General features: G+C 47.2%; 1 protein-coding gene across 4 annotated transcripts in view; it reads right to left on the minus strand.

Annotated features, from left to right (window-relative positions):
• The window catches only part of CAMK1D (calcium/calmodulin dependent protein kinase ID), a 386,816-nt gene that overhangs the window by 222,332 nt on the left and 151,418 nt on the right, over nt 1-13,066 (minus strand). For all 4 annotated transcript variants that reach the window (XM_012930343.2, XM_058669473.1, XM_004578466.3 and 1 more), the window contains exon 2: nt 3,896-4,027. In XM_012930343.2, the coding sequence (XP_012785797.2) occupies nt 3,896-4,027 (132 nt within the window). The remainder of the gene's footprint in view (nt 1-3,895; nt 4,028-13,066) is intronic.

Below are 13,066 nucleotides of genomic sequence, written 5' to 3' on the forward strand. Positions count from 1 at the left end.
TTTTGGAACTATTTTCAGAGAAAGTACATAGACATCTTTAAGTATATATTAGCTCCATTACTTTAATCCAATGAAACAAATAAATCTCTCACCCTACAGCAAACTGAGCAGGTAAAAGGCAGCAGCCTCTCAAACAATCCTACCTGGATGAATAACAGTGTGGAAATACATACAAGATCAACATTTGTGGCAGGATCCAGCAAAAGAAAAGCGGGTCCAGGTGGGACCCCATGAATGATGACCCAAAGATCCTTGTGCATGTAACACTTGTTGAGATGCTCACATCCACCCAGGAGAGTTCAAGCCTGGACAGCCATCTGGTCATCTCCACTTGGACACTGTAAGACCCGCTCCCCCAACCCAGCCTACTCAAATGGGAACTCACCACCTGCCCTCCTGTTCTGGCTTTCTGAAGACTGACTTGATTTTCTGAAAGGCAAAGCTACAGAGATAGAGGAAAATGTACACAAAGAGAAAGGGGGGGGGGGGCGGAGAGAGAGAGAGAGAGAGAGAAAGAAAGAAAATCTTCAACCATTACTGTTTACTCCAGATAGCCACAATGGCCAGGGATGAACCAGGCTGAATCCAGGAGCCAGGAGCTTCATCTGGATCTCCCATCAGGTGGCATGGGGCCTAAGTATTTGGGTTATCTTCTGCTGTTTTTCCAAGCACATTAGCAAAGAGCTGGATTGGGAGTGGAGCAGCCAGGACTTGAGCCGGCACCCATATATGATGCCAGTGCTACAGGCCTTGGCTTGACCACATCACAATGTGGCCTTTTGCTCCCGGATTTCAGAAGTCAGTTAGTGATGTTCTCATCCACATATTCACCCCCATCAAAACCCAGTGGTTATCCTGGACCCTTACCTTTCCCTCAATTCTGTCTCCATTCAGCCTCTCCCAGTTCCTAAGCCCTGGAGACTCCATTTATACCCTCATCTTTATCTCTTGCATACTTATTCCATAGCTCTTACTATAATGTGTTGCTTTTTCATTTGTCCACCAGATTCTCCCAGTAGCCTCCAAAATATTCCCCCAACACATCCTAGCCACTGCAATTCTTCCAAATTCCTCTGCAGAAGTCTGCACAGAACCACTGTGACCATGCTGTTCCTTCTACTGAATCCCTTCAATGCTCCCACAGTCTACAGGAGAGAGGTCAAAAACGTGAGCATGATGTTTAGGCCCTCCACAATCCTCCATCACCAACTTGAGGTCTCCTTCGGGCCCTCTGTCCTGGTCAGAGGAGCAGTCAGGAGTCCCCACTAACCTGTCTCCCATCAGCTCACCTCTGTCTGGGGTATCCCCCTGCCTCTCTACTCGGCCAACACACACTCATTGTCTGGAGCCATCTCCTTGGTGAAACCTCACACTGCACCCACATAAAAGACCTGGCCATCTTGGTGACTGAGCTCCTAGGCATGCTTCCATCACAGCAGCTGGTGCATTTATTCATTTACAAAACTGTGAGCTCATGAACTTCATCTTACCGTCTAACCTGAGTGCCCCATAGTGCTACCTTGATGTACTTTGGCAATCCCACACACGTTTGTTCATTGCATCAAGGTCTCCATGACAGTACTTTGGAAGTGGCCCCAGGTGCACACATTGTGATATAACAGGCTAAGCCATTGCCTGCTACATAGGTGTCTCATAGAACGGCTGGTTCAAATCCTGGCTGCTCTACTGCCCATTCAGTCCCCTGCTCATACACCTGCCTGGGAAAGCAGTGGTACCTGCGAGTCACATGACAGACTAGCATGGAGTTTTGGGCTCCTTGTTCCAACCATGTCCAGCCCCAGAGTTGTTGCCACCATCTGGAGAATGAACCAGCACATGGAAGCTCTCTTTCTTCTCTCTCCCCTGACCTTCCGTAACTATGCCTTTCAACTAAGTAAATCTTTAATAACAGTGTGTCCCCAAGTTATTTTCTTTACAGCTCACTTTCCTTACTTAGCTGACAGTAACTTATGATGTGAACTGCTTCTTCATTCACTTATAAATCACAGAGGGCCACATAAAAGCTGGGTGGGAGGCTGCCTTCTCTCCTGGGAGGTCTTTTCTTTGTCCTTTACTTCTGAAAGAAGGGCCACGCTTCCCAGCACTCTGACGGACAGTGAGACACTATCCACAAAACAGTATTCTAAACCCCAGTACTCCTGGAATGCAAATACCCTCGCCCTGCAGGGGAATGCTGGAGTGAGGCACAACAAAAGCAGAATATCTGTGGCAAAAAAAAGAGCTGGCCTACTGAGCCATATCGTTGCCCTCTGTGTACAGGGTAGAAAATAGTACCTAGAAACAGCCTTCCTTGACCTTCTCATTCCTGAACCCACCAGGCAGCACCTTCAGTTCACCAGCAGACTGTCCCATGCCCACCCAAGATGGAGCCCTGGCAAGGCTCTGGGCCCACACAGAATACCACCCCTATGTCAAAGGCAGATATGTTCACAACACATCACCAGTGAGGTAAATGTCTCCTCCAAGTACTGCAAGCTCCGTTAGAAAATGGGTATTGGCAACCCATGGTTCATGGAACACAGCATTTTCCTGCTTGTTGCTAACAGGCTGATTTGTTTTTCCCAGATGCTATTCCACAGAATCATTCCTGGCAATCCTCCTTTGGATAGTACGAGATGCTGCCAGTTCCTAACAGAGAAGCCAGAGAACCGAAAACCGGGTCACACAAATAAGCAAAACCCCTTCCACTCAACAAGCCATCGAGACTCACTTGTTCTGGAGCACAAGTCCCTCTTTGAGTCAGAGTTCACAATGGCATAGTCTGTCCTGACCCTCTCAGGAGAGCTGGGTCTGGCAAAGTCTTTCAACAAGGCCCTTCCTGGTGGCCCCAGAGACAGAGAAGGCTTCCTGCTAAGAAACAAAGAAAGTGTGACATCTTGCTTTGACACACTAGAAAGCTGGTTCCTGTTCTGCCTTGCTTATCTTTATAGAGATTCTTGCTTTGTTGATGTCAAAATCCCCAACAATGCAAGGCTATTTCAAACAGCCTGTATTAAGAGCAATTCAAAATGTCCACAGCACACTACACAGACACACTAAACATATGCAAACGTAGGTAGCTCTCAGCCTGATGTATCCCCACAAACCTTGTGAGATACGCATAAAGGCTCCATGATGAAGGTGTGGGAAGCAGGGCTAGACACTGCACTAATGAAAGATCATCACGGGGTGGGTCCAATCCAGGCAGCACAATTCTGTCTACACGTCTGCGCTATAGGAGCCAAGAATGTTTTATTGGATTTCAGTGCAAACATAAGGCAAAAGTCAACTCAGCAGTGAACTCCATGGAAACTGCCAGGTCCCTTGTGTCACATTTATGATCAAGGATGAGAGAAACCTTCAAATACTGAAACAGTTACACTGGGAGGAAGGCTGTTCCAAGCTCTGCCACGTCAGAGCTGCACAGTTTCAGGCACTGTGCGCAGCAAGCTTCGTCTCCATGTTACAAAAGGCAGCAGTGGCAACAACAGCCAACAGTGGCACTCGCAGTAGTGGTGTGAGTATCCCCACTTCATAATGCACAACAGCTGCTAGGGTCAGCATCTCACAAACATTTGGTGTATCCCATAATCCTCACAACACCCTAGAAGAGAGAACCTAACTCCACCATACTCAGGAGTCTCAGGTCTCAGGCCCCAGTCCAAGGTCACAAGGGTTACAGGGAGTGGCAAGGATCTCAACTTAGCATCAAGCCTGTCTGACAGCTATGCTCTGGAAATAACTACCTGATAGAAGGGGTACCAGGTCTGCAGAAAATAGGCTTGGATGGGGGTACCATTTGTAGAGTCTGTGGGGTGGCTGACCTCAAAGAAGCCAACCCCAGGGGAGCACAGGCAGGGTTGAAGAAAGGACCTCCCTCCCGGCAGGCACTTACTTCCTCAGCACAGCGATCTCATTCTCTATGCTGCTTTCCTTGCCCTTCAGCGCCTTCTTGGGGATGCACTTCACTGCAAAGAGTTTTCCAGTTGCCTTCTCTTCAGCCAGAACCACTTCAGAAAAGGCGCCACTGTGGACAAAGAAAGCGAGAGAAGATGGTGATGGTAAGTCAGGAGTGTGGGCTGTATGTCAGTTTTTCTAACTCCACCATCAAAGTCGGAGGAACGGGAACGGGCTCAGAGAGGAAAAGGGGTAGGCAGCACTGTGCCTCCTTACCGAACCCCCTCCCTCGGGCAATGAAACGCAAGGAGCAAGCCTTTCTTCCCCTCCGGGGCAGCGGATGTCAACGTGGGTTGGCCACCTCCCGGTGCACCTGCCACCCAACTGCTCACTATGGCAACTTGACTGTGGAGCTAGAAGGAGCATTCTCACCTCCCACTGGCAGAGGCTGCTGCTGGATGGCTACACAGGGCCCATCTGCAGCCCTTAACTCGGCCCACCTCCATGCAGCCAAGAGTCAATGCTCACATTCCTGCCCCACCCCCACTCTCAGGTCCAACACTGCCGCCACCCACAGGTGCCTTTTTATCCAAAGAATATCTCAGAGCCCTTCATCAACATGGAATTCACCCTCACAGCTAGGTGAGGATGGAATGTCATCACAGCATGAGCTGTTACAACATGTGGCATTGACATGGGTTAATTCATTGGGAGGGGTGGGGCAAGTTGTCACTGAGCAGCTTGCATCCCTGTTAACCTGCACACAATAACAAGAACCAGGCAGTAGGCAGCCCTCTGCCTGTCTGAAAGCATGAACTTCACACTGTGCGCCCACAGGTCAGGACAGCCCTACACACACACACACACACGCGCGCGCGCACACACGCACACGCACACGCACACATACAGGTCTGCAAGCTACAGAGCCAGAGTGCAGTGCCATCCCTGGATACTGTTCCCGAACTGCAGAACTCCCTGCACAATTAAGTCAGGGGGATAGGGCTCCCCTGGAGCCTCTAGACCTGAGCCATCCCAGCCAGATGGCATTGCCCAGTAAGTCGGTCTCTGACCCCAGACTTTCAAGAGTAAAGAAGGTCTCCACAAGATCAGCAACAAACTCTCCTGACCCACAGAAATCACTGGAAGCACCTATGTTTTTTCCAATGCCAAGGCCTCCGGGGCCTGTTTTCTTCAGCACCATCAAAGGGCTGCCAAAACCAGGGGAATTAGACCGTCCATGCCCATCTAATGAGGCTGTACATTCTGTCACAGGCCAAGGACAAATATATATGATGAAAATCCTTCCAGTGAGAGAAATTCACCCCCACAAAAGGAATCATGAGTGTTTGAGGCAATGTTCCCACTGATATGTGAATTCTCATCATAGAGGTTCCTCCACCTTTCATGTCTGTATCTAATTCTAAAAGCCCAGGGAGGCAGAGGGTGAGTAGTAACCACCCCTCAAAATACCCAGATGGAAAATGACCAGAAAAGGATCTGTTGCTCAAATTCACAAGTGTCAGCAAGTAAGACCCTCCCCTCAGAATACTGTATGCCAAAACTTGTAAAACCAGCCAGGACCATAATCACTCAATGCAAACACACACAGGGTGGGCAGTTGGCACAGTGACTGAGGTGTCACTTGGGATCTCAGGATACAGGGCCGCATCCTGTATCATAATCTCAACTCCACTCTGCATTCCAGCTTCCTGATAATGTGTGGCCTGGGAGGCAGCATGAGATGGCCCAAGTTTTAGATCCCTGCCCTTCCAAATGGGAGAACTCAGACTGAGTCCCCAGCTCCTAGCATCAGCCAGAACTGTAAGCCAGCGGATCTGGTTTTCTACATAAATAAACATGATTTGCACAATGCACACATATACACCCATGATGCATTTATCACAGGGTGCAAAACTGAATCATTACAAGCAATACTTGGTCGGCAGGAGATATCAGTGTAAAAGAGGGATCTCCCACTGCAGATCACAAGCAAAAAATGCTTCCAGGAGCTCACAAGCAAAAAATGCTTCCAGCCTCTGTGGCCCACCCCTCCCTGGACAATAGAAGAGTGAGGTCACAGCATGAAATAGGTCCCTGCAGAATGATAACTTGGGAGGAGGTTGATAAAGCATGCGAGAGCCAAACCCTGGGCTGCTGCAACCAGCTGAGCAGCTGGTGGGACAGTACTGTTCCCACACCACAGTGTCTCTGTCCTCAGAGGGCAGATCAAGGGGCACAGACAGATCCAAGGCTTTGTGAGCTAAGTGGTCTCAGATCTGGCAAAAACTAAAACGGCCACGAAGACAACTGTGAAAGATGCAGGGCAGGCAGCAGAGGCCTGAGGATTCCCCACCAGCAGTTACTGAGTAGAGTCACAAAGCCAAGGTTACATAGTCCCATTCTCTTGGGTTGAAAAGCCCACCGGCAACTCCACCCCTGGTTGGGAAACTACAGAAACTCCAAGCAGAGACTTCAGCAGGTGGAAGGACAGGCATATTGACAGCACATCTTCCAAACAGCCAAACAGTGGAAATGACCCCACATGTCCACTGATGCATGGACAAGTGTGGGACACACACACACAGAGCATTAATCAGCTGTTAAAAAAAAAAGGAATATCACACATGAGACCATGTGGGTGAAGTGGGAGACCTTATGCCAGGTGAACAAGGCCAGTCAGAAAGACAAACACCATGTGACTCACATGAGGGCCCTGGAGTAGTTAAACTCATAGAGACAGATGGTAGAAGGGTAGTGGCCAGAGGCTGGGCAGAAGGGGAGCCTGAAGTTGATATGGGATGGTTTAGAGAGTTTCTGTCTAGGAAAATACAAACAATCTGCAGGTGGATGGTAGCAACGGCTGCACAAGCAGGTGAGCATGCATAATGTCACTGAATCCTAACCTTACAAACGGTCATGACAGTGAAGGTGACGCTATGCCTATGTTACCACAATCGGAAAGTAAAAGAGATGGCTTTGTGGTATAGCAAGTTCAGCCTCCACCTTCAATAAGCATTCAGTTCAAGTCCCAGCTATTCCACTTCTGCTCCAGCTCTCTGCCAATGAGCCTGAGAGGACAGCAGAACATGGACTTTGCCAACCCACAAAACCCAGATGGAGAGTTGGGCTCTTGGCTTTGGTCTCACCCAGGCCCTGGTCTTCCATCCATATAGAGAGTGAGCCAGTGGGTAGAAGATATAGTCTCTTTCCTTGTGTGTGAGTATGTGTGACTGCCTCTCAAATAAATTAAAAATCAATACTAAAAAAATTACCAAGGAAAACAGTTCTACTCACCAACTGCCTAAGAAGTAGAACCCTGTGATGCATTTTCTCACTTACTACTTCCTTCAAGGAAAGAAAAAAGCTGCATGGGTAACTGCAGAAGGGAAGCATATGGCACACACCACTTAATGTTGACAAAGTGCTCTGGCATACATCAATCAGTCCTACTCCACAGCTATCATCACTCTAAAAGGTCAGGATACCATCTCTAGTTACCCAGAAAGTACAGAGCCAACCAGAAGGCCAAGTCTCCTACGCCCTCCCAGGGCCTCTCCGTGTCTGAGGCTGCACTACCACCACTGCTGCCAAAGGGCTAGGCCTCCAGCTTTAGTCTCCAAGGGAGATACCACCCTCCTGAGCACACACACCCACTCGCTTCAGCATTTACCAAACTGTGCATGTTTACTGCCACTAATCTTTCCAAATACAAAGCACTCTGGTCTTAAAGGATGTGAGACCGGTGTAGGTCATCCTTGCCCCCACAAGAAATAGCAGTCATTCAAAGACACTACCCCCTGCTCCAGGAAAGTGAATTACCAACATCAAACACAAAACTCTGGCAGGGGTGCTTACAATTCATGACAGGATGTAGTGTGTGTGTGTGTAGAGAAGCTGGTGGCAGAAAAAAAAAAAACGACAGTAAGAAGGATGATCTGAGAGCCTAAAAGTCTCCAAGAAACCACATTCTAAGAAATCTAAGCAGGACAGCAAAGGGACAATGCAAGCACAGTATCCACTGGGCAGTCAGTCACAGCTGCATACTGGACTTCCACCTGTAGCCCTGTCTTCCTTTTCTACAACTTTCCCCTGGAAAAATCAGTATAGCTTCCAGAGTTTCAGCCCCCAGCTATCCACTGAGAGCCTCTGACTGTCCTATAAGCTGTCATTTCTCTCGTGTGCTGGTTACCTTCATCCCAATTGCCTCCTCAACCGCTCACCAGCCTCTCAAGGAACACCCTAACCAGAGCAAAAGCAACATCTTCATTGCAAAACTTCCTGTCACTTCCACAGATTGAGTAAGCCATAACCTTTCTACTCTCCCTCTCACTGCCATCTTGAAGCACATACAGGGCCCCTGCAGAAGACACTCCCCAGTGTCAATCCGTTCTTCCATCCCTATACCACCGCTCCGGCTCAAGTCTTGGTTATTTGGCCTCTCAATAACAGGTGCCTCGGCCCTAGCAAGTAAGTCTACCTCCTACATACTCCCAGAATTACAGCTCTAACTCAGAACGCTTGAAACCTTTATGGTTCCAAGGCGTAGTAAAAAGCACAAACTCCCTGGCCAGTGACCAGCCATTCAAAGGCCCTTCCAAGCCTGACCCCCAATTTGGCAGGCTCCTCTGCCAATAACAGCTCCAGAACCTCCCAACTCAGAAACTCCCCATGCCACCCATACCACCTCAACCCAAGCACATAAGGCAGCTGGCAGTTTCCCAAACACACACATGCCCTGTCACACCACTGGCCTCGTTCAAGCTCCACCTACCTCCTTTTCCTTGACTGTCTCCTTTCTGCTTAGTGAAATTATACTGTTTTGTTTTGTTTCAACGGGTTCAGATGGTATACTTCCTTCTCTGGTAGGGTTTTCTCAAGCACTTTTAGCCCCCATACATCTGACACTCTCTGATGAAACCCCATTGGAGCATCCCCATCCCAGACTTTCATCTGCCTACCAACACGATGAGCAGCTGCTGGTCATCCTTTTCTGTGTCTCCACACCTAACAATACATGGTGTTAATTGGTACCCCAGATGATATAGATGATCACCAATCTCTGGGGCTTGCCTCTGCCTGCTCACTGCTCTTGTGCTGCATACCCACAAAGTAAGCGACAGATTCTAATGAATACCTCCTTATGACCTTCTGCTCTGACCAGCAGAGTCAGTAACGTGGACAGGTCTGGGGAACGAGGAACGACACGGACAAGAGACCAGTGATGGTAGAAGTCTCTGCGAAGACTCCTTTATTGCTCTTTCACCTCCCCTTATATACTATTCCCCACACATCCTCATTTAGCAGGATATTGGATACAGATGAGTCCAATTAGTCTAGGTGTTTTTAGCCACAAGCCCAGTTCCTGTTCCTGCCCAGGCCAATGAGTGCTAATCAGCTCCTTAGCCCACAACAACTTTCCACTCCCTTTCCCTCTTCACCATGTAGTCTTCCGAGTTTCTATGCAAGCCAATGCAGAATTTAAAGGCTTTTTCTCACAGCACAAAGTTTCTTTGATCCCTTCCTGATATATTCTAAACCATGCACCATGTGCCTACATGGTGAAGTAATATTCTACAGATGAATGATCCTGACACAACAGCCTTTGACTGGTAAAAATATTAAACTTGCTAATATATGATAGGATATCTCTCCCTGTAAAATTGCATCCTGATTGGCTAGGTAACATTTAGTAGGATGGAGAAGACAGGTTTCTCCACGGGTGAAAGGACTTTAGAAGACACCATCATTGTGGGAGAAATAAAAAAAACCACTGTTTTGAAAATCACATTTTTCAAGTTGTGACAAGACATTTACTTGAATTGTAAGGAAAACTATAATTCTACTAAAACACATTCTAAATTTCTAGCAAAAACTAAATCTCTGTGACAAATATCTGGAAAAACCCAATGGAAAGTTATTCTTGAAATGCTAAATATTTTCTGCACCTGAATAGAAGCTGTACAAATTACAAACACAAAATCCTTTCCGTTTTCTTCCACATTTCAGAGAAAATCCAACCACCACCTGGAGGCAGTGACGCTGGTCCCCAGGGAGAGAATCAACAGTCCTTTGAGAGCTGAATTGTTGAGACCAAGGGGGAAATGTCACATTTTTACACTGGATAAAGAATTAAGAACAGCTACTTAAGACTTTAACTTCATAAATGATGGCCTCCAAAAAGCCTGCTTTGATGTGCTTAGACAGTTTCAACAACTAAATCAGGGTATTATAGGGTAGACACCCCAAGCCGGAAAGTCCACCCAGGACACACCCCCAGTCATCTCAAGGTGCCATGATCCTAGCCCAAGGCATTCACTGAAAGACAAGGCAAAGAAAGGGGCCAGGTTCTGTGAGCTTGCATTTTCCTGAGTGCATGCCTAGGCTAAAAACAGACATTTCTAAATTCTGTCAACCCCAGGTGGACATACGCTTCCCACAGGTTAAACATTCATATAGAGAGGCCATCAGTGCATCCTCACTGCAGACTGGAGCTAAGCCTACCTCAGAGACAAGCTTGCTAAGCCAGCCACCTGCCCAATCACTTCCAATGTTCATTATAAAAAACAGAAACAAGGACCTGCAGCTTCTGCTTTCAAAATCTCTGGTCATCTTGAAGCTGCAGTGGCAAAGAACAAGCATCAAACAATTTCTAAGAAGAGGAGAACACAAACTGGCTACGCTCAGGGCACAGGATTTTAAAATAAGGCATTTTCTCATTTGAGAGACATTTCCATTACAAAACTGACAAAAGCATAGCCTGCTAACAATTTATTGTGACTTGCATATTTTAGGTGCTGCACAAACGTAAGTTACATGAAACTGATGAAACCTGAAAAACACTCCCCTGACTTTCAACCAGAAATCAGGAATTCCAGAGCTGTCTTTTTGATTCACGACAGTGCACCAAACCAAGCTCTCAGGAAAATTATACCCATTCCAAATTAGGTCTAGGAATAATCACATGGTGCTAAAATGATCTACCCTATTAGCTTGGAGTCAGCGATTATTGGCTCATTGCTTTTGCGGGCTCTTTAGTCATTCTATGTACAAATCAGATTGATTGTGTTATCAACTTTATTAACAGCCTTGCCTCCAGCCTACTGCCATTATCGAACCATGCAACTGGGCCTACAGACATTATCCCCAGGCCTTCAACCATAAATTAAAATGTTCTTTTCCACTAAGCATACCATTTTCCCCAGTGTCAGGCCAGGACAATCTTAAAAGCTGGTATGGAACTAAAAAGGGGTAGTGGGGGATGAACAGCAGAATGAACATGGTGATATTTGACTGGAGAGAATCTTGGAAACAGGTGCCTTTCAGATTTACTGTTCCAGAACAGAATCAATTTACAGAATGGAAAAACCTATCCGCTAACCCCAACCACCATTTTATAGGCCCCAGAGAAACCAAATGGATAAGAAAAGTTGTGGAGTCAAATGAGTTCAACACTGAGCAATTGGGAGAATCAAGATGGCAGAATAGGGTAAGGACACGTTTAAACGGACAGAAAAACATTTAATCAGGATGAAGCAGAGAAGACACATTCTAGGAAACAGGAGAGGATACAACAACAGCAGAGGGGTACCTAGAGACTGACAGACACAGGAAAGCAGCAGGCACAGCAGTGTGGTGTTGCAGTAACTGATACTCCAGTGGCATTCAGCTAATGGCGATCTGAACTCCACCAGCAGCTGGAACTCCACCAGCAACCAGGTGGGAAGGGACTTTCACTGGGAGCTTGGGAGCAAACTCAGACAAAGAACTGTCCATCCTGCTGGTACGTTTGATTTGACCAGGAGCAGAGACAGAGCAGCAGATCCCAGATGGGCAGTGCAGGAACAGGGTGGATTTCACAGCCCAGTCAGCCCCCTAGAGCTGAACTGGGCACCATTTTGCATAAGGAGGCAAAGGAAAAGGAAAGGACTGAGCATACACTGAGCTGGGAGTGAATTCATTTCTGACTTAGGGAACTGTAGCAACGTGGCATTCCACAGGTTCCACCCAAGACAGGTCTGGGTAGCCCTCAGACCTGATGGCCAGCAGATCAAGAACTGTAGTGGTATGTCAAGCACCATTCTGCACACTGTGGCAATAGCTTTAGGACTGCAGGGGACAACAGTAAACTGCGCATGTGCTGAGCTCGCAAGAACTCACTGAGGTCCGTGGATTGCACTGGTGCTGCAGGAAAATAATACTGACTGTCTCATGGTACGGGTCAAAATAGGTCCGTGTGGCACTCAGACCTAACGTCCAACAGGTTCTGACAAGATCAATGTCACCAACAACCTAACTATATAGGACTCCTGGTGTCTCCTTAATCCTGGGACCTGCTCCAACCAGAAGTGGGAGAAAGGTTACAGAGACAACGGTGCAGTCTCAGCATGGTATCACAGGAGGTGGAGAGTGGTGAGCCAGGAGCTTGGGTTGTGGAGACCACGGTGCAAATCTGACGTAAGAACCCAGACCTGGAACTCGCTGGAGGGAGTGGCACAATTGGCTGCAAGCAAAAACTTGTGTGCCAACTGCAATAAATAAAATCAAACAGTAGACCTGTGGGTGACACAGCTTAGAAACCTGCCCCAAGGAGAAGACTCTGCTAACCAGAAGTACAATGACCAAGAGCAAAAGAAGAGACAAAGGCACAATGAATATTACCGAAAACTCCCCTGCAAAGGAGCAAAACCCTATGCCAATCTCAGAGTTAACTGAGGAAGACATCGAGAAAATGGGGCACACAGAATCCATAAGACTCATTTTAAAGCTTCTGTTCAAAAATGAAATTCACATGCAAGAGTTCAAAGAATTAAGGAAGCAATAAAGCAAATCAAGGCTGATATGTCAGAAGTTAAGAACACAATAGAGCAAATTGAAAGTACAATGGGGAGTCTCCAAAACAGAATGAAGCAAGCAGAAGAAAGAATCTCAGAACTGGAAGATATTTCCTGTCATCAGGGGGAAGCAAGCAAGAAGCTGGAAGCAGAGCTGGATCAGGCCAAAAAAAGTATTCAAGAATTGAAAGACACTATTAAGAGGCCAAATCTAAGAGTTATGGGAGTCCTAGAAGGTGCAGAAAGAGACGCTGAGTTTGCAAATGTATTTACTGAAATAATAAAGGAAAATTTCCCTAATCTGGAGAAAGAATTGGGAAACAAGATCCAGGAGGAGC

This window comes from Ochotona princeps, chromosome 10 (genome assembly GCF_030435755.1).
Source record: "Ochotona princeps isolate mOchPri1 chromosome 10, mOchPri1.hap1, whole genome shotgun sequence".
Taxonomy (NCBI): domain Eukaryota; kingdom Metazoa; phylum Chordata; class Mammalia; order Lagomorpha; family Ochotonidae; genus Ochotona; species Ochotona princeps.